At 43.2% G+C, this 26,563-nt stretch overlaps 1 protein-coding gene across 3 annotated transcripts; it reads left to right on the top strand.

The window, feature by feature from the left end:
* Positions 1-11,980: 11,980 nt before the first annotated feature.
* On the top strand, positions 11,981-19,319 carry LOC136751569 (sp110 nuclear body protein). Of its 3 annotated transcripts, none has more exons than XM_066707282.1 (12): positions 11,981-12,093; positions 12,564-12,682; positions 14,217-14,359; positions 14,867-15,038; positions 15,340-15,513; positions 15,730-15,894; positions 16,643-16,819; positions 17,102-17,236; positions 17,972-18,151; positions 18,425-18,564; positions 18,791-18,840; positions 18,931-19,319. In XM_066707282.1, exons 2-12 carry the CDS (start codon positions 12,649-12,651, stop codon positions 18,977-18,979), a joined length of 1,419 nt encoding a protein of 472 aa, XP_066563379.1. In that variant the 5' UTR covers positions 11,981-12,093; positions 12,564-12,648; the 3' UTR covers positions 18,980-19,319. The 3 variants fall into 3 exon arrangements, with proteins under 3 accessions (XP_066563379.1, XP_066563377.1, XP_066563380.1); XM_066707280.1 differs by lacking the exon at positions 11,981-12,093 and adding an exon at positions 12,168-12,260; XM_066707283.1 differs by lacking the exons at positions 11,981-12,093; positions 15,340-15,513 and adding an exon at positions 12,169-12,260.
* Positions 19,320-26,563: the final 7,244 nt, after the last annotated feature.

Genomic DNA, 26,563 nt, shown 5'->3' on the forward strand with positions numbered 1-26,563 from the left:
ACAGATTCAATGTATTGATTATAGACAAATTGGGTGCACCGCTACAAGAGTGAGAGAGTATGCCTTGAGTCTTAATGGACTTTTTGAAAATGATTAGGTTTACTTATTTTATTTACTCATTTATGTTCACTTATATGTCTTTTCTTGAGGTTGGCAATTTTAAGAATTTTCATATTAATGGGTTTAGAAAATGAATCCTCTTTTTTCCTTGTCTAAGGAAAATATTGTGAATAAACTTTGTTATTGATTTAACTTATTTGTATTTCTGATGTGTCAGAACCAGAGATTGAAAGAACCTGTTTGAAGGGGGAGTGTTCATTATTTCAATTAGCTGTTGAGCTCCTAGTCCCTCCTTACCCCACTAGGTGGCATATCAGCTACAATCGTGACATTAGCAGAACAAATAGCAGGTAGAGGTGCACACAAACTGTTGTCCGATGGGGTATGGGACTGAGGCAGCCAGGGAAGAGGGATTGGAGGTGCTATAAGGACCAGTGGAGATCAAAGCATTACAAGTACAATTCTAATATGGATTAGTTCTGTGTGAGCTTGGAAAAGACACGCTAGAGGCACAGATTTATAGTTGAAGAAATTATTTGCAGAACTGCTGCCTCCTCCTTGAAGAAATAAAGGAAAAGGGGATTAACAGCTACACTTCCCTGTCAATCCGGTGGATTCACTCCTGTACGAACAATGGTGTCAGGCTTTGGGTGCAGAGTTCAGGTCCAGAGAAGTTACAAGTACCACAAACGTTCAGGGAAGTGAACTCTAATCCTGAAAAGAAATTGAGAGACAATGAGGGAGAACTCCACACTGAGGAGCCACAAGGACCAGCTGGAGTGAGAGACTTACCTGCTGTGGGGACTTGTGAAGTGACTGTCCTGAGCAGAGCGCAAAGGACACTTAGCATGGGACTTTACTTATGATTATTGTCCTGAAGTTTGTAGGACTTATAGGTTTTAGATCAGAATCATCCTTATTTGTTTATTCTCTCCATTAGATTACGGCTTTATTCGGATTTTTATCCCCCCAGGCAATTGTACTTAATACATTCGTTTTAGAGTTAGCTTCTCCCCTGTGGAAAGCTCAGACTTCTTGCCCCATGTTCCTGGAAAATAGACGGAAAATAAATGAAGGCTTTATTGTGATTACCTGTGTTTATTACCGTGTTTCGGTGCTCAGAGGCCTTGGTCCAATTCTGCGTGGGAAGCCATATCATTGTTGCATTTTCCCTGTTGCCAGACACCGCAACAATGTTCTTATGTTTTGTAAGTCTGCTAATAAATAAATAAATAAATAAATAAATAATAATAATAATAATAATAATAATAATAATAATAATAATAATAATAATAAGTCACCATCTGATGTGTGATTGCTCGCTCGCTGCGCCAACGACCGGCGTCGTTGATCCAATTCTGATTATTTCCCATAACGGTATTTCTGCGCGATTATATTATACTGACGTGCTAAAACATAATACGAAAACACCTTCAGCCCCCCCGGTCTTAACGGAGAAATCACCGTCAGCACCCCCCACCCGCTTGTACTGGACAATTGACCGTCAGCACCCCCTCCCTTCAGAGCGAGTGTAGTGCTTCTGCACAGCAGTGACTGTTAGTGCAATGTTACATGCGGAATAGATTGTTTAAATGCAGCAGCAACAACAATGTAAATTGTGTTTCTTCATGTGTTTAAATGAGTTACACTTTTACGAAGTAAGTAATCTATGAACTCTTACTACATTGTGATTATCGAGATGTAGATTATATACATTTGTGGCAATTGGGGGGGAGTTTTGTCGTCAGCCACAAGCGTTAGTACAGTCTCCTATAGTCGACCACGCCACCGTCTTGATGATCAGAGGAGAGGGACCTCTCGTTTCAGATTAATAACCCAAGATTCCCCACAAGTATACTTGAATTAAATGAAAACAAACAGGAGTAGGCGCACTGTAAAATGGTACTTATACACATATTTATTTAAACAAACTACAAAGTAAAACCATACAAATAAAAACCAGTTAATACTTAGCATAAAATACCAATTAAACCCCTTTTAGTCTGGTCAGTAAAAGGTAAACTTTCCGGTTCTTACTTAAACGTCTCTTCAAAACTGAAGCTGAGGAAGAACAACTACCAGTGCAAAATGAAAACTAACAATAATAATATTGAAAACAAGTGAATCAAACCACAACCGTGTTACCAGTGAACTACTGACAATAAGGCAATTCTAGACAGTTAAACAGAATAATAAACACCAACACCATACAAATAAAAAGACTAAAGTCAACACACCAAGTGAAGCTTTCCCAAAGACAGCTGTCCCAACTGAGCTTTCAGGCACAGCTACAACCATACATACAATTAACTGGGACTTTAAAGTTGTTAGTTCGGCTCCGTCCAACCCGTTACTGAAACAGCTCACAATCTTATTCTTAATACAACACGGTGTAGATTATTGTGTAGATTATATAGATTAAAAATGTCTCCTGCTGCGTCTCTCCATGCAGTTCTCTGTGCATCTGCACCCAACCTGCCTACCTTAGTTTTTAAACAAGGTCATGCGCATTAAGCGCTATAGAGGCATTCAAACCTGGCTCACGGATCAGGGGACTGGTCAGCACACTCATTTAAAGGGTCCCACCTGCTACACATACTTAGTTAAAGTTGCACTCATCAGCACAGAAGTTATTGTGTATTTTTTCTTCTCTTACTGTAAAATAGGGGACCTCATGAGGACCATATTGTTTCTAAATGATCACTCTCTTCGACTGTTTGCGGCTGATTTCTCTCAGTTTTTATCAAAACTCTCCTCACTGCTCATGTCTCTTCTGCCTTTTTAAAAATGTTGAACTCCTGCAAATAACTTTTTGAGGAAACGGCTTTAGCCCACCTCCTGGCCCCTGACGTCACAGTTTCCTTGCTTCCAGACCAGCACGTTTTTGGTGCCAGCAAAAGCAGATCCGTGCCGACAGTTCCAGATTAGGCACCAGCTGCGAACCAGTACTGGCACCATGTTGGTGGAAAATCGCTGGTAATTTACAGTCTGGTGGGGGCATTTGTTGTTGTTGAATTTGACTGGCCTCATGACTGGACTGGTCTGTTTTCATTTTGAGGTAATGTTCCCAGGGCCTCTTTAGGGCGGCGGAATGTGCTGAGAGATATCGATCTGAAGAAGTGGTGCTGGCTGTGGGTAGTCTAAGAGTAACATGCTGAGATCTCAACTGTCCAAAGTCAAATAATCAGAACAATCAATTTAATCTACTACTATACAATAATTTAATTTACAGAGTTACAGACAATAGTGAACAAGTTATTTCAAGAAAAAGTTGATGTAACATGTAACATGTAAAATAAATACAATTATTAAGTATATTCACACCACCATGTGATGTAAATGAAATGCAATGATACTAAGGGCAGGATTAAATCAAAAATGTTTGCAAGGTGTGAGAGCGAAGTTGCAGAAGAGTCGCAGGAGGGAATCTCACAGCTCATCTTCCCGCTGAATTAAATCTAAAATTTGAGGCCCTGCAAACGGGAAGGAGATGTATTTTGCTGGTGTGGCTTCCGAGATGAGCAGGCAGGGTGAGAGGCACCGCCAGCCAATCACAGTGTTTGAAATTGAAGAGAAACCAGACGCGGTAGAGCAAGATGGTCCTCTGAGAGGCAGTGATCGGTTTTTAAAGCATATATATATATATATATATATATATATATATATATATAAACACAGCAATCTGGCGCTCCACACTGTAAATCAACAACATTAATCTCCCGGCTGATACAAAACTACAAGCGTGTACTTCGCAGCGGTTACAAATATGAGTAGAAGAAAAAAAAGACATTTAAAACTGATGCCATCATTCATGACAGCTGTGTAATTATTATTATTATCATTATTGTTGTTGTTGATAGTTTTTATTTCTTGGCAGACACCCTTATCTAGGCGTTATCTATTAGTTGGTGGAATGGTGATGTAAGAGTGGGTGAATAAGAGATCAATGTAAATATTTTATTCAGCATCCACTTGTGTAGCGGTGCAGATTAAATGCAAACTGTGACGCACCTGTGCATATTATTTTGAGTGGGTGTACGAGTTATGTGAATGTTTATTTATTTAATTTATTGTCCTTGTTGTTCTTTTGTGTTGATTTTGGAGATTATTGTTTAAAGTTGGCTATTTGTTTTCACTATTGTGCACTTGTTATTAAGGTTTTTAAAGGAAAGGTATTCTGGAATTTTACTGACCTATACAGTTAGGACCAGAAATATTTGGACAGTGACACAGTCGTCATCATTTTGGCTCTGTACGCCACCGCAATGGATTTGAAAGGAAACAATCAAGATGTAGTTTAAGTGCAGACTTTCATCTTTAATTTGAGAATAGATACATCCAAATTGGGTGAACAGTGTAGGAATTACACCCATTTACATATGTTATCCCTCCAAGATAATCATGAATTAATTTGTGAGTTTCAATACTTGGTTGCAAATCCTTTTCTGTCAATGACTGCCTGAAGTCCGGAACCCATAGACATCACATGGGGTGGGTAGTACATTTTGCTCCAAGTCTCTGACAACCTCTATGGTTGGCATGGTTGGACAGCAGTTACTGTCAGCGAGATGGATCATGTCCGATTAAATGTTGACAGATTCGATATCAGTGCAACTTGTTTTACTAAATGGACCTATACAACTTTAAAATACCATACTTATGAATAATAATCATTATAAGTACCAGGTTGTATGGATGACTGAGGTTGTTTTCAAAATATCAGTTTTAAAATATCAAATGATAGGCTTTTTATTTTCTGTACCGCGGAATAGTTTAAAGTGAATGTAAATGACAATATACAGCCAGTTGGGTAATTAATGATGGCGAATGTATTTAAATTTGTAACTAATTTGTCAGAAGTGAAAAACAGCAAAAATGAGCAAAAACATCCCATGATCCATCAGGCCGACGTTGGCCCAACGCTGCTGTGCTACTGTAGCAGGGAACTGCTCTGAAATCCCCTATATCCACCGCTCAGTTAAAAAAAAACAATTCATTTTAACAACACAACTATAGTAAAACAACAATCACTTTGTTTATTAAGTTTTTACATATCAAGCAATTTGATCCATGTCAGTGATCTTGATCTATGCTTATTAAATTCAACACTTTTTTCAGTGAAACATCTTTTATGGTATTGCTTTTACTCCAGCTATAAGTAACCTACAGATTGAAGCTCATTTTCCTCATGAAAACGGAGTCCAACAAGAAATCGCCAAAAAAGCAGATTATTCTCAGCATATTCAAATAGCAACTGTTGGTCTCAATTCAGAAACTATGTTTTTTTGTGTTTTAATATTACAACCTTTAACACTATTAAAAATATATTCACTGTTTACACGGAATTGTCACAGCTACTGCCCAGCACTCACTCCCTGTCTAACTTCACCTCCACTTATTCCCACTAGATGTCGCCTTCGCCCCTCCTTCCCACTCACATCTCCCAGCTCCCTTTCAATCAATCAATATTCCTGAATACCATGTGCACTTGTTCAATCACTCTCTGCCCCCATTCGCCCTGCACCTTCCAAACCTGGTTCCTTGCTTCCCTCTGCTCCCCATATAAACCTCTCGCTCACTATCTGTAATTGTGATGTTTTGTCAGTGTAAGCTACAATACCAAGCAGTCTCCTAGTGCCTTGAAAGAGCTTTGATTCCTCGACCACCTGCTTTGCCTCTCTGTGATGTCTTTGCCTAGCCCTTGTGTGCCCTGTCCTGCCGGTATTTGACCCACACATGTCTGACCACCTCTACCACACACCGCAACTGGGTCCCCTGTGCCCGCCGAACATTACAGCATCACATAAAAATATGACTGTACTGGAAAAAAGCCATATAATTCTGTGCCATATAATTGTCTGTGGCATATAATTGTTTAGAATAAATAATGTACAGTCATTAAATATAACATTGAAAGTTTTAAATATACAGTGTAATTATCAGTGTAATAAGCTTAACATCTGCAGAACAAACAACACTTCAAACAGTTCACCACAGTCCCCTAATAGCTAATTAAACTGTAATGACCCCCGGGGGTGGTGTGATTACTAAAATGATAAAACAGAAACCACGAGATTTCCAAAACTAGAGAAGTTCTGTGACTGAAATGACACTCATCCACGATCAATACAATAGATTATTCAAATGAAAGACGAAATCGGTTTACCAATCCTATTGTAGGAAAATCCTGGCAAATCCAATCAGGGATTGGCTACTCCTGTGCTGATTGGATTGATGATGTGTGCGCGAGAGAGAGTGAGAATGCCCAGTTAATAACAGTGTGTTATTCTCAGCATGTAACTGGCAGAACCAAAATATAATATATATATATATATATATATATATATATATATATATATATATATATATATATATATCAATCAAACATAGACCATCGGCCCCCTGGGGATTCTCCCGCACTTCCCAATTGCCAGTGACTGTTTGTTAGTTAGTTAGCGACTTACTTAGTGCACTTTGACCATATATCGACACAGTCTCTGTAAATCAGAACCAAAAGCTGATTATTAAAAATTGAAAGCTATTATTATTAGTATTGTTGGGAGCTATTGTTCATGTAACTGTGCATCTGGCACTTCGCATTCCTGACTGGGAGGGACTTCCATGATCCTGACTGAATTCAACTCAATACAGGTGTGTGCTCTCCTAATTAGTTACAGGTGGAATATTTAATGGCCCCCAGGACCTCTGCACCAACAGCCTTCAATGCCCCCTTCCGAAGGGCCCCATCTTCAAATTGCAGGGACTCTAGCTGTGGGACTCCAGAGAGAAGACTGCGACGAGACGCCACACATCGACACTAGGCAGCCATGACAATCTCTCCGGTTCCTCTCAGAGTGCACCTGCTCACCATTACCTCCCTAATCCCTCTAACCTCATCTCACTGCCTCTCCCCTCCTCCTCCCTCCCCTCCATTCCACTCTCTGGAGGTCTGTGGAACTGCCACTCATCTACCAACAAGGCCGACTTCATCTCATCTCATCGCTTTTGCCTCCCACCTCTCTCTGGATTTCCTGGCTCTCACAGAGACATGGATTTCCCCTGAGAACTCAACCACCCCTGCCGCCCTATCCTCTCTGTTCATCCTGTCCCACTCCCCTCATCTTACTGGGTGGGGAGGAGGGACAGGGCTCCTGCTTTCCTCCTCTTCTCTTTCCCCCACTTCTCTCCTCTATCACGATTAACAGCTTTGAATTCCATGCTGTAGAACTCACCTATACCTCTCAACTCTGCCTTCTAGTTCTCTACCACCCTCCCGGTCCACTCGCCTCCTTCCTGGATGAACTATACTTAATTCTTTCCTCCCTCCCTTCTTTCATTGTTCTCATACCATCCTCCTGGGAGACTTCAACCTCCACCTCTCCAACCCCTCCCACTATGCCAGATTTCTTCTCCTCCTCCACTCTTTTAACTTCTCTCTCTCCCCGTCTCTCCCCACTCACAGGGCTGTCCGCCAGCTAGATCTCATCTTCTCTAGAGACTGCTCCCCTATGACGCTCTCCATGACACCCTTGGACATCCACCCACTCCCTCTGTCACTGTCCAACTTAATCTCCGCTCTGTCTCCTCCTCCACCCTGGCCTCCACTGTTCACACTCTTACCTTCCATTGACTGTTTTTCCCATCTGTCTGTTAACTGTGCTACCTCTTCTTTGTTCTCCTCCCTCACCTCCTCCCTTGATTCTCTGTCCTTTTACGTCTTGTCTTGTCTGTCCCTCCCCTCCTCAGCCTCCTCAGATCTCTTCCATTCTCCGCTCAACCCGATCCAGTCTACGCACTGCTGAACAGAAGTGGAAGAGGTCCAAATTCCCAGCTGCCCTCAAACTCTAATGCTCTCTACAGTCCACATTCTCCTCCTTACTCACCTCAGCCAAGAACTCTTACCCCCACAAACTCTACTCCACCTTCTCCTCCCTCATTGCCCCCCCTCCCCTCCTCCCTCATCTCTCTCTGCTGATGATTTTGCCTCCTTCTTCTCCTCCAAGATCACAGACATCTGCAAGCTCTTCAACAGTCCTCCCTCCTCTCCCATCCTGCCTAAATCTCCTACTAATCAACCTTCCTTTTCTTCATTCTCACCTCTCTTGGACTCTGAACTTTCCTCTCTCCTCCTAGGTCACAAACCCACAACATGTGCCTTGGACCCCCCACTCGCCTCCTCCAACCGACGGCTCCTGATCTTCTCCCCTTCATCTCCTCCCTCCTCAACTCCTCACTCCTCTCTGGCTGTTTCCCCTCTGCATTTAAACAAGCTGCTGTCATCCCACTCCTCAAGAAACCAACCCTTCACCCTACCTCTCCTCAGAACTACCGCCCTGTCTCCCTACTCCCCATCCTCTCAAAGACTCTCAAGCGGGCGGTCCACCGTCAGCTCTCTGACTTTCTGTCCCAACACTCACTCCTTGATCCTCTGCAATCCGGCTTCCGCACAGCTCACTCCACTGAGACGGCTCTCCTGGCTGTCACTGACTCCCTCAGCTGTGCTCGAGCACCTCCCTCTCCTCAGTTCTCATCCTCTTTGACCTCTCTGCAGTGCTTGACACCATCGATTACTTCATCCTCCTCACCTTCCTCGCTGACCTTCGAATCTCTGGAACTGCTCTAACCTGGTTCTCCTCCTACCTCAGTGACCGGACCTACCAAGTGACACCTTCTGATGACCTCTCCATCTCAATCCCCTTGGAATCCAACACACTCTCTCCTTCTTTTTCCGCTAAAAATCTAGGAGTCACCCTCGATCCTGCGCTCTCCTACACTCAGCACATCACCACGCTGACACGCACCTGTAGATTCTTCCTGAGCAACATACGCCGAATCCGTCTCTTCCTCACTGACTACTCGACTCAGCTGCTCGTCCAGTCACTGGTCCTCTCCCGCCTGGACTACTGCAACTCCCTCCTAGCTGGCCGGCCTGCAACTACTATTTGCCCGCTCCAGCTCATCCACAACTCTGTTGCTCGTCTGGTATTCTCTCTGCCCCGATTCGTACACACTACTCCACTGCTCTGCTCCCTCCACTGGCTCCTGATCCCGGAATGCATTCAGATCGACCCTCACCTACCGTTGTCTGGACCAGACTGTGCCGAGTTACCCTCCAGACCACTGCGGTCCTCCTGCACCAAAAGTCTAACCTTGCCTCCTCTCCACTCCCCTTCCTCCAGAGCCCGCTCCTTCTCATCCCTGGCCCCTAAGTGGTGGAATGACCCTCCCATTGAAGTCAAGATAGCAGAGTCCCTGACCTCCTTCCGGCAATTACTCAAGACACATCTGTTCAGACTGTACTTCTAATTTAGTCGTTTATTATCCTGCAAAATTGCACAGATTAACATTTTGACATAACTTTGCTTTGCATTACTAGTACTCGTATTGTTTATTTTGATTTCCCCTATCACTTTCTTTCCCTTAGCTCTTAACGATGCCTGCACTTACTAACTTTTACTATCTAGGATGTAGGACTTGTATTGTTTACTGTATATTTCCTATACACTTGTTTAAATTGGAATTTATAAATTGCATTATGCTTTGAACTGTACTGTATTGTTGCACTTTATATTGCTCTTATGTTTTGTAAGTTGCCCTGGATAAGGGCATCTGCCATTAAATGCATAATAAAAATAATAATGTTGAGAGAAGGATTGAAATGCTGAGGAAGGCCGGATCAGGGAAGAGCATCTCAGGAAACACCATCCTGGGTGGAGAGAGCTTTAGATCTGAGCTCTCAGTCAGTAATGCACACCTTTCAGAAGGAGGCTGGGAGAGACATCAGAGATCAGGATCTGGAGGGAGAGAGAGCTGGAGATACACAGGGGTGAGGAGCAACTGCAGTGGCATTTAGAGGCAGAGGAGCTGGAGAGAGAGACGAGAAAACTCTGCAGATAAGAGGAGGACCAAAAACAAAAAAACAAAACTAGCAGAGGAAGATAATCCATTAATAAGGAATGTAAAAACTGAAGCAGCAGTAGGAGTAACACTGGGACCATGAGCTGGACCACAAGCAGCAGCAGTGGGAGGAATGGGAGTAGCAGGAGGAGGAATGGGTACAGCAGGGAGAGGAATGGGATCAGTGCTTACCCAGAAATCCAGCAAATGACGATACTTAATTTCTGTCACGTGTGGATTTAGAGCTTTTCAAAACTGCCTTATTTGTAGTACTGTAAGAGAGTAAGAGTTTTCTCATTACATGGAAAGTATTTAACATAGATACATCTCTGCTCTATTCAAAATGTATTTAAGGTCCTTCTGGAATGTGCCATTTCATTTTTATTGTAAAAAGTGTTTACAATACATATTTGCTGTTAATTTCACTAATTTCACTCTATTACCTGGAATTTTGTTTCCATTCAAAACTAATTCAAAGTATCAAAATCTTGACGAGGGGTGGATTATTCTTTACAATTGTATATTTTCCATTTAGAATTTGTTTTTTGTTAGATTACCTTATTGTTTTGATCAATATGCTACAGAAACTGCTTTTATTCTGTGTGGGAAAGATTTGGATTTTGAAGGATGTCTGAAATGAGATGAACCTGTGAATTAAATAGGAAGAAGCCATCAGGCAGATATAGAAAAGTTCTGATCTGGCTGTTTATATTAGCCATTATTAGAGGAGATGTAACTTACTTCCTCCCAGGAAGACAACAATTTAATCAGTCACATCAGAGGCATTGTTAAAATGGCGATCAAAGCCAGGCCTGATCTCTGTTAGGGGCCACAGGATCAGGCCCTTAAATTAACAGACTGCAGATGGGTCCAGTTCATAATGGGGGCATTTCACAATTTTGCCAACCAGGCCCACTGACTATAGGTGTAAAATACTGCTCTGAACTGCAGGGTCTATCCCCCTTCACACAGATGCCCAAAAAACACCTCCTCTGTCCGCTTCTGTGGCTAGTAATACATGTGTAATAAATGCAATGCAAGTGGGCTGTTCATTTAAAAACACAACACAGTGATGGGCAGTGAATTGTCCTCATACCCATTACAGGCACTCAGTGCAGAGGGCAGCAGTGTCCAGTGTCTTTCATCCCAGCTCAACAGTGCATTGGTATTGACAAAGTTTTTTTCTCTTTTAACAAGACAGAAATTACAAAAAAACGATAATACAGATAATGCAGTATATATATATATATATATATATATATATATATATATATATATTTCCCCCCCATCCCTCTCCACAACCCAAATATAAACAGAACTGATATTACTCTTTCTTGGTCTCCCTTTCTCTTGATTACTTTATTAATCTATGTATTATCAATTAGACCTATCTCCTGGTCTTTTGATTACTAAAACAGTCTGAGATTATCTGAATATTTAAATATGCTTTTGATTGGAGACGCAACCTCCTGTGATGCCGTTCAATCCACTCAGTCCTGCGTCTCCAGCGTGAAGGCGACGAGTGTCGGGTCTCTGCGGGTCCTGTCCTCTCTGGGCTGGAGGAGAGAGCAGAGCCTGTGCCAATGGGGTGCCAACTATTACTATTCCCCTTTATAATAGACATCCCGCAGTACTCTGAATACGCCAATGAAGAAATTGTGTCGTTTGCATATTTGTATTTTCGCAGCTCTCCTGCGCTCATGACTCATATTGTGCAGCCGGGTCACTCACTTCCAGGCGTCACACACAATACTCTGCACAGATGCACCAGTGCCTCGTCTGTCTGCGCTTGCATATCCCCAGACACATGAATGCAACGCGTTTTACGTGTTTCTTTTCAAATATAAAGTGTGCGCTGCTAGTGGGTCACATCCGTCCCTGCCCGGACACACGCTGCCAGTCTTGCCACGGCGTGTTTGGTTACCTGTCATCTGATTGGTTATCCTTGCTCTAAAAATAGGAAACTTCAATTTCAAAAGCTGGCGCCCTGAGCGAGTCAAGACAAGAAATTCTGAGCTTTACTAAGGCTATAGATTACTGCGAAACTTACTATGGCAAACTACTGACCGGTTTGTCATAGCGGTGACTTTTATGAGATAGAGGACACATAGATGCAGCCGCCGCCTCTGACCCCAGGTTTGTAGTTTTCTATTAACGGCGGGTCAAATGCCAGCCTGACTCGATGGGCAGAATATGCAGAGCTGATCCAGAGTGCACAGCGCAGTCACTATGGACGAGCAGCCACAGCCAACACACAGCTGTCAGCAATTGTCTTTACAGTACAATGACGGGCTAAGAAAGAGGTAGTGAAACGAAACTTACATTGAAACGAAACGTATAGTGAAACGAAACTTACATTGAAACGAAACGTATAGTGAAACGAAACGTAGCGCGCCATACAAAACCCATTGCAATGCATTTATAGCCAATGTATTGGTATGTGCTTATTAAGCTCTCTTCAAATAGTTTTCATCATAATATAATTAAATGGGCATTGTTTCCCGTGGGCAGACATCATTGTGCAACATGAGTCGGGATTCATCAGCTGGTTGGTTACATTTGTTTAATCTGATGAACCGGATGTCGTCGTGATTCATGTCTTTCAGGCGGCAGACAGATGTGGAGCTGCCGATCATAAGTGTGTCCTCCTGTGCGGGTCCTGTCATCTGTGCGTGTCCGTCAGTGAGAGAGATGGACAGAGCGCCTGGAGGCGGCCCAGCCCAGGGTGAGTGACTGTGCTTTGCTGCAAGACATACTGTCCCATCACTGTCAGTGTGTCCTCAGGGTGAGTGACTGTGCTTTGCTGCAAGACATACTGTCCCATCACTGTCAGTGTGTCCTCAGGGGGGTGGGAACTGGGGCAACAAGGCGCTGCTGCCCCACAGCTTCACAGCGCCACACATCTCTGCAGCTTCAGTGTGCAAGTACATTTACTGCAGCTTCAACTTTGTTGTCGACCACAAGGTGTGCGTGTGTCTGCTTGCGATAAAAACAACCCCACCCTCTCTCTCAAAAATCATCTGCATTAGCCACATATTAGTCATTCAAAACAACATCGTTGACACATGACTCAGTGAAACAGGACACCAGCAGCAAACAGTATAACTATTCCAATCTCATATCAATCAAGCCATTATTGTTTTACTTTCCCAGTGCCAGGCTAATTTTGTGCACCAGTAAATCGTGAAATACAATATGACATGCATATCCGCATGTTTTATTGCTTGCACTGAACTATCAGTTCAGAGTACAAACATCACAAAACCCACCTTATATCAGAATAGTTTGTCAGAGATACAATAAAGCAACACAAAAAGTAAATAATTTAAAAATTAGGGCTGGGAATCGATTAAAAAAAACACGAAATTAATCGCACAATTTGCTGTGATTAATCGCAATTAATCACATGAATTCCCCAAGCTTGTAATCATCAATATTTAAACGTAGAATCACCTAATTAAATTAATCAACACAAAGGAAGTATATTTTAAATAATATTTTTAATTACATCTTGTGAACTGTAAACAGACTCTCCTCAGAACTACAGAGTAGTCATTCCCATCAAATATACTGCATGCAGCAACATTATAAACGAAGTGTTTAAGTGCAAGTTGAATATTAAAACCATCAAGGTTATCAAAAAGACTGGATTAGCTTAGAATGTAAGCCAATAGGCCAAAATAAATACTTTCTTTATATGCACCAACAATATCAAACACAACAAAATGTTATAGTGCCAGCTGAATTTCAAAAAGGTACATAAGTCTTTGCAATATGAATAACAAAAGGATACTTTTTTTTTTTTTCACCCTAAGATTTTGTCTATTCTTTTACATTAAGCCGACAGACCAGTCGGTTTATATTATCAGGGGACAAAGCAGCTCTCTTTTTCTGGACAATGTGTCATTAAAGTCATTAAAACAGAGGCAAAAAAGTGCTGTGCCAATTGCGTTATTTTTTTTAATGTGTTAAACATTTCAAATTAATCGCAAAGATTAAAGCATTAATTCCCCCTGCCCTATTAAAAATACAATAAAAAGTGATGTATTTAAATCAAAATCTCAGATCTTTTATGTTGTGCATGCCAACTACTACTACTAATAATAACATGGGTAACTAAATAAGTGGAAAAATGTATTTGAAATCTGGACAGAAATTGTTGAATTCACCCAGTTAATTGTGTAATTTGACCAGTTAAGCAGCTGAACACCACAGTGCTGGTTAACGGTGCAGCCACACCCTGCTCTCCCTGTCTGCAGGCCTGGACCTTGGGTTCTTCACTCAGGAGCAGCTGCACAGCTTCTTCAAAGAAAACAAGTCCGAGCTCTCCAGCACCGAGGAGCCTGAGAGGCTGCTGCGCTGCCTGCGGGACTATGACATCATCACACAGGAGGAGTACGGGGTGAGACGCACTTCTGACTGACACCACACTCAGGGTTACTGCACCGGCTGCGGATAGCCAAGGCCACGGGCAGACAGGTCAGAAAGGGCACTGGAGTTAGAGTTACTGTGCCCTCTGTAGCTGCTTCTGGGCTGTTATGCCAAACACTATGCCAGCCCAACGCCCACAGCACTACTGCACTGAATTATGACTTGTGTTTTCCTCTTGTTGTACACTGTATGGAATTGCCATTTACTATAATATATTAATAAAATACAAATGGAAAACTTTGAAAAGAGAACACTTATTTTAACCCTTTTCTTGTTTTGGTGGTTGTCTCTGCGTGTGTGTTTGTGCTGTGTCAACTGTGCTTGTCCATGCTGTGTGTGTGCTGGGTTGTGTATGTGTGTTTGTGCTCTACTGTCCTGTCCTGTACTGTGTGTGTGCTGTACTATACTGTTCTGTTCTGTGCTCTGCTGTACTGTCGTGTCCTGTGCTGTGCTCTGCTGTGCTGCCCCGCCTGTGCAGAAGGTCAGCAGAACAGCAGAGCGGCTCGATCGAGAGGAGGCGCTGTATACTGTGCTGGACAGGCTGGGGACAGAGGAACTGCACGTGATCAAGGGCTTCTGGAGCTGCGCCTTCAAGGGCTTCATCTTAGAGTGCAATCCCACTCTGCAGCGCCTGCAGCACAGGCTGCTGGGTGAGTAACTCTGGCCCAGGACAGAGCAGACTCTAGTCTGGACAGACATTGGGTGCATTAACTGTGTCTGAATCAGTGTTGTCTGTTCTAACTGTGTCAGTTCAGTCAGCTGGAAACCTAACAGGGGAGCTGAACCAGCGTTTTAATTGAGGGGTGTGAATGCACTTCACATCGATGTGAGTGGACTTAGAGTTGGAATGGACGCAGACACCTGTCCAATAGAGCTCTTATTGCAACCCTACACCTCTGTACTGACTCCCTGTTCCTCTGCTGACCTGTCCTGCCCTTTGCTCTTCCCCAGAGATGCTGGACCTAGTGGAGGTCAAGGAGGAGGAGAGGTGGGAGGAGCAGGAGGAGGAAACAGGGACTGCAACCCCATTAATGTCATTTTGGCCGCCCCCCCCACAGCAGGACATCACTGCAGGACATCTTTATTTCTCCATAGACCGGCACAGCCCTGCCCCACCCAGCCCAGGTCCCTGATCCAGAGCACCAGCTTTCTATACTCCTCCTCATTGACCTTCTTTATTGGTCATTATCCTGCTTTTAACAAGTGTATGTGTGTATGTGTGTGAGTGTGTGTGTGAGAAAATGTGTTTATATAGTTTCCCAGCTTTAACACTAGACAGAAGCTATGGGCAGGGGCGAGGCTGGGCTGTGCTAAAGTGCACTGACTGTTTGCCTCCCGCAGAGGTGCCAGAGAGCACAGAGGCCAGAGAAGAGCAGAGACCGGAGGAGCTGCAGCCAGCACCCTCCACTCGCCCCGTGTCCATTCGCCTGAGCAAGCTGCCCTTTGACACACGTCAGCAAAGCACAATAAAGTATCATGAGTTCCTGCTCCTCCAGGCTGGCACAGGTGTGTACCTGCCCTCCTGCGTTCATCCATTTTTTTAAGTTGATACAATTTACCACATCCTTCAAATCACCTCCCCAGCTGAAAGTAAAACAAAAGATCTTAAAGCAGCACATGAGTCTGACTGATCCCCACAGTGGCCCCAATGCACAGACAGGTCAGACCCCAAAGTGATCACACTTGACTCAGACGAACAGAATCTTAAGCACTTCTCAGCTGCTGCAGTATACAGGAAAACTACTGCCTTTCTGTGATAAACAAATGTTGATTTCCTGTAAATGCTGCTTCCTGACCAGCCAATGGGTGTCCTGGAAATCCAGGCAGTTTACAGTGGTATATCTTGTGGTATTTTACTGTAAATAATACAGTAATACACAGGTGAATTCACATCAATGTGTTTTCAAAGTGTTTTGGTCAAAATTCTACCAATAACCCCAGGAAGTCTTATATACGAGAGGCTGCAGTGTCTTATATACGAGGGGCTGTGGTGTGTCTTATATACGAGAGGCTGCAGTGTGTCTTATATACGAGGGGCTGTGGTGTGTCTTATATATGAGAGGCTGCATTGTCTTATATACGAGGGGCTGTAGTGTGTCTTATATATGAGAGGCTGCATTGTCTTATATAAGAGGGGCTGTGGTGTGTCTTATATACGAGAGGCTGCAGTGTGTCTTATATACGAGAGCCTGGTCTCGAGTCAAAGGGATACAGCGCTGTATTGATGCCCTGTCCCTCTGCTGGAACTGTGCAGCTTCACTAGGGACACTGCAGAGGAAGGAGGGCAGAGAGGAGCAGAAGGATGAATCAGGCCCCTCCAGAAGATCCAGGTCACTGCAGCCGAGGAAGACGCCCCACATGCCACCGCAGGGCATTTCAGCACATGCTGATGAGGAGGAGGAGGGATTTGAGCCCTGGCAGGCCAGTCTGGGTCTGTAATTCTGAGTACCTGCATTTTGTATCTTCCTCAGGGGAAAACTTAAGTGATGTTTCTCATATTTATTCCAGTGGTTTTAACAGTCAGGTGTACACTAATAGAAGAGAAAATCTATATGTATGTGTATTTGAATATATTAACTGCAGTCTATTCATTCACACAAAAATAAATTCAACGAATATCCTGTACTGTGGCTTATATACAAGAACCCAATCAGACTCAGACCCAGTGCTCCAACGCTGTGTTGATGCCCTGTCCCTGTGCTGACCTGTGCAGACTCCTCACCCGAGACACTGGAGAGGTCAGAGGTCAGGGAGGAGGAGGAGAAGGAGGAGCCAGGGCTCCCAACACCATCAAGGTCACTGCAGCAGAGGAAGCCCCCCCCCCCTCCAATGCAGTACTGCACAACAGGTGAGGATGATGATGATGAGGAGGAGGAGGAATTTGAGCTCTGCCCTACCAGCCCAGGTCCCTAATCTTGAGTAGCTGCTCCCTGGATCCTCCTGATGATTCTAACTTCCATGGGCCACCTGCTATTAACAATCAGGACCGACTCAATCAATACTTTGACCCAAACGCAGATTTACAGATCTGTCCCCTATTGTGGTTTCATTTACTGTCAGAAGCCACTTTCTGCTATTTATAAATCAAAACATGACAGGGAGCAACTGCAATCTGAAATCTGTGATTGAGTTTTGAGTTGGTCTAGCCCTTATTTTGAATATATATCTCAAACTATATATAATACACACCAGGCCAGCGCAGTACACAGTACAGATTCCCATCTCTCTGAGTGACAGCGTCCTGTGTAATTCTGGGGGTGACCGACTGATGGGGCAGCTTGAGTGACAGACGTCCAGTCTGAGTCCTAGCAGGCGGCTCGGGTTGTAGGAGTGACAGCCTGGGAAACGCTAAACCGCACACAGTGGAGTCAATGACACAGACTGTTAAAACCATGTTGTTCACAGCTGGAGTAGATCTCCTGTGTCTTTACCTCTGATCAGTGCAGTGAGGTGTGCGGCTCGTATTGCTGCTTAACTGTGATATGAAGCGGGCAGAACGTCTTTCTCTCTGTCTTTCTTTATAAATGTACTATGATTTTTTTTGTAATTATTTATCGATAGTTGTCACTCTTCTCTGGTCCAGGAGTCCCAGGCAACTCTGGGCGCAGGTCCGGGCTCACAGGTCACTGCAGCAATGGCAGTGTGTACAGAAGAGCACTTTTAGTGAGCAGTGAGGAGGAGGACAGTGCAGAACTCACCCCACCTATCCCTGTCACCTGTGGGGAGAAGGAGGGCACGCTGCACCCAGACAAGCTTGCTAAAGGTGAGGGGGGGAACCCACAGGCACCATGGGCTCCCATTGCAGTCCTGAGTTCATTCACACGCAGGGAGAATTGAAACCGGTTTGCTTGCTCGGTTGGTTGTTTTTCTCACAATTAAGTTTTAAGATAAAGTAGCAAGAGTAAGGTACAGCAAATAAAAACATGCTTTCACAGGCTGCAGCTTTTTAACACAGAGGAATAGCAGTAACGTGTGTGTGTGTGTGTGTGTCTGTGTATGTGTCTCTGTGTGTGTGTGTCTGTTATCTGTCTCTCAGGCTCAAGAGTGAAGAGCATCCTCTCAGAGGGACGGTGGTTCAGCCCCCCTGAGTTCGAGATGTTTGGAGGAAAAGGAAGCTGGAAAAACTGGAAACTGAGTATCAGGAGTCGGGGGATTTCTTTGTCTCTTTTGATCCAGGTGAGATGGAGAGACGGGGTAGAGAGGTAGAGAGGTGTCACAGAGCTTTAGACAGAGGGGTAGAGAATGAGATTAAGGGAGAGTGTGAGAGTGAGCATGAGGGAGAGGCAACAGGGAGAGAGTGAGTCTGATACCACAGAGAGACAGAGCAGGAATAGTGGAGGGACAGAGCACAACAGAGAGAAACTGACTTTTTCTTTTCCCTCTCTCTGTATCTGTTTCACAGGAGGGGCTTCTGAGATGTCCAGTCCAAACCCACAGGAAAACTAATGACAGGTCTGGGAACTGTTTACACTCATTCTGTACAGGGTTTCACTGCATGTGCTTTGGCGTGAGTCTCTCAGTGCGTTTGTTTTGCTCTTGCAGGACGTGCAGCCCAGGACACCGGTGGTCAAGGAGAGCAGCCCAGAGCTGATAAATGAAGTATAAACCATCAAGAAAAAGGATACTGTGTCTCAGTATTTTATTATTTAAATCTTGTGCTCTGTAGTAAACATGACAATTTATCTCATTCGGTGGCTCTGTGTGAAACAGCTGTATTTGGGGCCCTGGGGCTCCAGTAAAGGACTTCTGCTGCATCGGGAGTTTTGTTCAGAAGAGTCGTATACAAGTCTCAGGCCTGGATTTTTTCAAGACAAAACGGAAATCATAAGCCAAAGAATAATTTGTCAGGGTTTTTCATAAAGATTTGTATTAATTTGTTTTTATGAAGATTTGTACTCAGTTTTTTTTAAATAAAGATTTTTACTCAAAGCATAAAATGTACTCAGTAATAAACCTGACTGTTTTGATTTTGAGCAGTAAAGTGAGCCCAACCTCAAACCGCCTCTTAACACAGACCTACACAAATACACGTGCAAATTTACAACTGTGTCTGGATAGGATCGCTGCAGGATGTGATGTCATAACATTGTACCAGGAACGAATATGACTCCAGAACTGACAGCTTACTACACCTTGTAGGACATGAGAAGGAGTGTGAAGAGCACTGGGGTGATTCCTAGAGTACAATGGACTCGACTCACTGCTCAAGGGCACCAGGATAATGAGTATATAACCCCAGCTGACATTTCGTACAGGCAACACTGGGCAGTTGTAGTTTGGTTGTATTTTGTTTCTGACAAAGACAATGTGAGTAAAATGTTGCACTAATGTTTGACCCCGACCAACAATGTCATTAATGTTCTCTGCTCGTCACACAATTATCTGCACATGTCACAAGTCCCTCTCTGGATCCACACACATCAAGCCCAGCTGAATCATTTTGCAGGCACATATACAGTATATTTTCTCTAAGATTTTTGTACTGACACTGTCTATTCTGTCTTTTGATTTTGGCACTTGAGAATATTGATTCTATTCAATGTATTGTAACACTTTTTGGGGGTTCTCGGGTCCTGGAGAAATGGGGGATCAAACCCCGGTCACCACACTGGGTGGTTGTAGTTTGGTTGTAGACTTAAAGACTTATGGCTTGAACGTTAAGATGAGTAAATTATGTTTTTTCAACAGGAAGTCAAATACTTGTGGCATGTGTAGCTTAAGGTACACTTATAAATTTCAATTAAATAACTGAATTTATAGTATCACCTTATCACGAATCCTGGAATCTTTTAGAACTCAATTTCTGTAATAATTGGACGCAGACACCAATTCCAAAGATATAAATTGTCAAATGTATTCAAAAACAAAGACTAAATGTAGCACTACCCTAATTATACAAAAGGGAAAAACTAATTAAAATTCAACTCTAGATCAACAAATCAAAGACAAATCACTTCCGTGACCAAATCAAAGACCATGGGATCGCATATGATAACACAAATCGTTAAACAAAAAAGGTTATAAACACATTGACTACAATACCGGTTAGTAAGACGAAGGTGAGTCTCTCATTAGTATTGTTAGTCAGACATTAAATAACTACGCAGGTTAGTATTTATGTCAGGTAACTTCTCGTTATATATATATATCAGTCTCATTTACGTTTAGGTGCCGGGAAAGATCCTATCATTACTTGTTACCACAATTTCCCTTAACTGATTATTATTCAATGATTAAGGATAGGCAGGGCCACCAATAATCTAATGTCTATTAACTAAACAGACTAAACAGTTAAACAGGAATGAGAAGATATTTCTCGGCGTTGACAGATTTTATTTCTAAAATTGTCAACAAAACAGTTTAATGCAACACACATTTATATTTAAGAAAACAAAATGATATTACACATTCTAGAGTTATGAATCACAGATTAACATTTCTAATTGATTTCTCAAATGTCATGAATCACAAACTCCAAACTGTTAAACTTATCTGAACTTCGTCGCAGAGAGGCCTCTCTGGCTTCGGGCTCAGATAACAGCACACGGCACGAGGTCCGTGTGGTTTGGAACAAAGGCAGTCCGGTTCGGCTTTGTCCAAGAACTTCCACTCAGTCGATGCACCTGGAAGTTGGGGTTTCGTGAAACAGAGTCTTTTCCAAACAGATTTTCCACTGGTTTGAAGGCTCCAAGGTTGTGCACAAAATCTTCTTTGTAAGCAGGGTTTCCACCATAGTTACTTGAAGACAAAGTCTTTGAGGAAAGCAGGGCCCTGTTCGGTTCCAAAGGTCAAGTTTCTTAAGACTCAATAGCTATTTAAATGACTGACACTTTCGTATTCAATCGACTTAGTCAATTGTCCAGCTGTAAAACTCCACTGATCAGGTGGGCACAGGTGGGCAGCGCAGTCTGTAAAGTTTTTTATTTTATAAAGTCCTTTAAAAGAATTCTTCGTACGGCTCAATCTCCATCTCCCAGTTTAACTCTTCTGTTGCCGGCAAAGACTTAGTTGGTTTCTGGTTCCGGTTCGGGCAACAGAGCTACAGCTTGAGCTGTGGCAGCGAGTTACTGGTTCAGGTGAGAGAGAGAGAAAGAGAGGCCATGCACTACCATTTATACGCCTGTCAGATCAATAGGTGATTGGTTCTTGAGTTTGTGAGATTGGATTTCGGTTTCAGTCCCCAGTGTCCTATTGAAGGTGGGGTTGATTTATGACTGATGTCAATCCATGCCATCTTTTGGAAATGCCGGTTGGCCCGGCTTCGTAGCTCTGTGTCAGGATTTCGGCTCTCGTCCATTTCAAGAGTTTTTATTACCTACAGACCCCCTTCCCCACACATCTCACAGCAGGATTCCAAACTATTTGGCCTATTCTCGGTGCCATCCTCCCACGACTGTCACTTTGATGTAAACCAGTCCCACGCTTTAAGGAAATCGGATAGCTTTGGGGGGGGAGAGGTCTTCCTTAGATCAGTGCTTCAGCTCAGAGCTAGTATCTAGTGATACTTCCAATAGTACATGAATAACTAGACATTTCTGAAACTTATCATGAAACTCTGCTGCTGCTGTGGGGGGGGAGTCATGATCAGGGAACATGCAGGATGAGCGGCTTGTGGTCCACCGAGTTGAAGAAGGACCACTCACGCTGCCTACTTCCTAGGCTTATTTATCCATGCAGTGACCTTTGTTTGAGATCATTTTGACTTTTGAGTAGAGGTTCCTAGCAATTATTCCAACAGAACATACAGAGAACATGGGCTAGAGGGTTGGAGTTAGGAAGGGGCAAGGGGTTGAGACAGTACACAGTGTGAGAGTTTTTCTGTCTGCCTGCATACTCACCCCCTTTCTGGTTGTCACGGTTACCTTGTGGGAGGACCATAAAGCTGTTGGAGAAAGGACCCAAGTGCAGAGCTAGTGCAATGAGCTGACAGAAACCAAGGCACCGGGCGCACAAGGCACCGGGCGCACAAGGCACCGGGCGCACAAGGCACCGGGCGCACAAGGCACCGGGCGCACAAGGCACCGGGCGCACAAGGCACCGGGCGCACAAGGCACCGGGCGCACAAGGCACCGGGCGCACAAGGCACCGGGCGCACAAGGCACCGGGCGCACAAGGCACCGGGCGCACAAGGCACCGGGCGCACAAGGCTTGGTGATGCAGGGAGAGCTGACAATACTTTGCAGTGAGGAGTTTATAAAGGAGAGCAGAAACTAGGAAGGCAGGAGCAGAACCAATGAGAACAGAGGACAGGAGCAGAAGTGCACAAGGGTGTGGAGGAATGTTAATTGACAGAGTGAAAAAAGGAAAGCAGTGAAGGGAGCAGGAAAAGGCAAGGGAACATTGGTGGCCTCTAGTGGGGAAAGAGGGTCAGGGCTAGGGAAATGTGACAGTGGTCTTTGGTTTCTTTGGTTTCAGTTTCAGTAAACCTTCCTGTGAAGAGAAGCAGACAGAGTCTGGGGTCACCTGCTGCAGCTCTTGGCTTTCTGCTAGTCACGGTCCCTTTATTCTCTGTCCCTCCTCCACACCACCCTTCTTCTCACTCTTTTGTTTGTCTCTCTCTTTCTTACCTCAATCAGATTTTTCAGTGGCTGTCTTTGAAAGGTGATGCTCGTTTTCCAATTTCTGCAGCTCTCTTTTCCTCCCAACTTTTCAAATTCAGTTGTACTGTACCATTGTCCCTCTGACTCCACACACTGTTTCCCTGAACCACAGAGACAGCAGACACACAGACATGGAGAAAGAGAGACAGAGAGACAGACACACACCGTCACAGCTCTCCCTTTCACTGACACATTTCTGACAGCAGATGCTCCCAGTCTGGCTCAGTGCATGATCTTCAAGTTCTTGGTTATTAAACAGAGACAAAGTATTGAGATCCTTGTTAATTACATCTTTTAGTTTTTTACCAGTTTTATGATATAAGAGTTTAATAAGATAAATGAGACTTAAGCTACAACTGAAATGAAAAAAAACTCTTGTGTCCTCAACTGCAAAACCAGGAACTACTGATGTCTTATAGGTCAGCAGGGCCTCAAATGGGATGAGTCTTACAGGCCTGTATTTTCTGAAATGCTGTGAACTCCTGCTATCCAACTGTCTGCTTTGTGGAGTTTAATGCACAGTCCTGACTAGCTTGTGTCCAGATTACTACATTGAATGGAACAGATAAATGCTTTATGAGCTTGTTGTGTGAACAGACCCCAGTGATGCGCAGTGGTGACCTGCTGGCAGAGCCTCCTCACCCTCAAACAGCTTCTTCTGGTACAGGAAGCCTTTCTTCTTCCCACATTTAACTTCAATTTTTTTCTTTTTCCTCAAAAATTCTGCATTTTTTTCATATCATTTTCCTTCTTTGTCCTTGTGCTTGTAGAAGCTGTAAAATAAAAGTATTTCAGTGATTTCTTCCTCAAATGGTAGGTCCAAAGATTTCACAGCCCCTGTACATATACTTCCATCCTCTGGAATCTGTAGTTCTTACTTCTCATTTGACAGACTCTGAAAAGACACCACTGAGATTGATGAACAATATTGATTGGGTTAAACTAACTGATCCACTGAGTACCACTCTTCATTGTAATACAGGGTGTGCAGACAGCAGTACTAGAGCATTGTGGGTTGGATGGATTCACCTCTCACTGAGAAGCCAAAGGAGCTCACAGCCTGGACCCAAACAGGGCACTGTCATCTACAGATTTGACCTTTTCTGTGTACAGTGCATCCGGAAAGTATTCACAGTGCTTCACTTTTTCCACTCCAAAATGGATTAAATTCATTATTTTCCTCAAAATTCTACAAACAATACCCCATAATGACAACGTGAAAGAAGTTTGTTTGAAAGCTTTGCAAATGTATTAAAAATAAATGTACATAAGTATGCACAGCACAGAGGAATCTGAGGAGTCTGATGAAGACATGGGCTTTGGGCTCTTCGATTAACCTTGTTTCAATCGGAAAACCCACTTTTTGGCACCAATTACAGCCTCAAGTCTTTTTGAGTATGATGCTACAAGCTTGGCACACCTATTTTTGGGCAGTTTCTCCCATTCTTCTTTGCATGACCTCTCAAGCTCCATCAGGTTGGAATGTGGAAAAAGTGAAGCGCTGTGAATACTTCCTGGATGCACTGTAATTTAAACACCGTTAATGATAATATACAAATGTTATAAGAAAACCCACCGCTACCTCACATGCCAAATAGTTTTTCAAAGTATTTGCAAAAACCAAAGGCCCAGTGCTGGTTTCTGGTTCAGTTGGAATAACAGAGCTGCTGGTCTGCACACACATTTTTCAACAGCAATTTGATATTTGCCTGTGATTGACCCTCACATCTGCACGATGAATCCACTTGGTAATTGGTAATCATTCTCATCTGGGATGTCATGGCTGAGTAAAGGGAACACTGTGGGGTGAAGTACCTGGTGGGCGGGGCTGTGGATTGATCAGTATGGTTGAGGGTCCCGGCTGAACCTCCCTTCTCATCTTCATCCTCTCCTGATTTTATTGTGGACAGTATCCTTTTGTGTCATATTTGAGGAAGAAAATGAATTTACACTGATGTATTAAGACATAGCGAATGAGTGGAAATAAGCCAATATTTTAGCCAGTGAATAGAAGAAATACACAGTTTATTCTGTATTGTTTTTACAATGTATAGACAAACAAATATTGGATAAAGTAATGATATATTAATTATATACAACTAGTCCTAGCAAGTTTATTTATTTATAAGAAAGTAGATTTCTGAACTTTTATTTGACTAATATAATAAATGTTAGTTGATTATATTGTTTTTAGATCCTGAGAAGTCCGGACATTTTTTGCATTATTTTCAATGTTCAATGTTAACATTTAATAATTTAAATTAAATCTCTCTTCTGTTTAATTTTCACTCTGCTCATGCAAAATTAATAGAGTCATTTCAATTATTCTCAGGGTTTAATTGGATTTAGTTGGACTATTTACAGGAACTCTGACAGTAGATTTATCACAGCCTCTTTTAATGTTTAATCAACCCCTGTTGGCAGGGGTTGTTGGAAACACTAACATTTGTCTTTGAAGTCACAAGTGTTTAAATAACAACACAAAGGTCAGTAAGAAGTGGGACAATCAAACCAGAGACTTAATTGGGGAATTGGAGCCTGTGTTGTCACCAGCCCAGGGCCACTCATTGTCTATCATGCGTTCTTTCAGCTTAACCAGTCTGGGGTTGTTCTCCGTGATATGGTCACTGAAGGCACATTGCCAGAACTTTGGGATCTTGTTGGGATGGTCTCTCTCCAGCCGTTCTAGCAGTTCATACATTTTTTCTTCCATCTTATCTTTGTCTTCATACACCTTCTACACAAGTGCAGCACAGACACCAGATATCATTATAACTCCCTTTGTGTGCTGGTTTAAAGCTCCTATTGGCTCTTTGACCTGAGCAGCTATAACCTAAAACAACCTATAGGTGTGTCATGAGTCAAGATCCTAGGCAGAAGCCCTTTGAAGTGAAAGGGTCTAGAACCCAAGTACCTAGCAAAATATAAAGCAGATAGCAAAGGAAATAAAGGGGTACATATAAAGGGAACAGGTGAAGCAAGGAAATGAGAGAAAGATGTGCTAATTGATTGGAGAACAAGGCTGAACAAACCAATAATAGGGGAAACTGTGAACAAAGGTCCAGGAGGAAAAGGCAAAATGGGAGAAGAGTGAAATCTGGAGGGAACTTGCGGACGTTCATGTAGGAAGCATGACAAGGTGTTATAATGGGGGGGTGTGGTTTGCATGTAGTTTGCCGAGCGGGGAGCGGATTCGTTATCATTCATATCAAGCAGACAGGGATGCTATCAATATTCAGGGGGCTAATCTTGAGGCTCCTTAGAGCAGGAAGGGAGACAGGCAGAGATTAAAAAGTTCAACACATGGTTGAAATCCTGGTGTAGGGAAGAGGGTTCTAGATTTATGGGGCATTGGTCTTTCTTCTGGGAAAAATGGGACCTGTACAAATTGGATGGTCTACATCTAAACAGAATCTAAACAGGGCTAATGCATTAGGAGAGCGTATGTGCAGAGCAGTTGAGAATCTTTTAAACTAGACACCAGGGGGGCAGGGAGCTCTGACAATGGTAGATGTTCCACTAAGGAAAGAAAACAAAGGGAAACTGCTAGTAGGAAAGTCCTTAAATGTTTGTAC

The sequence above is a fragment of the Amia ocellicauda genome, chromosome 6 (genome assembly GCF_036373705.1).
Source record: "Amia ocellicauda isolate fAmiCal2 chromosome 6, fAmiCal2.hap1, whole genome shotgun sequence".
Classification (NCBI taxonomy): Eukaryota; Metazoa; Chordata; class Actinopteri; order Amiiformes; family Amiidae; genus Amia; species Amia ocellicauda.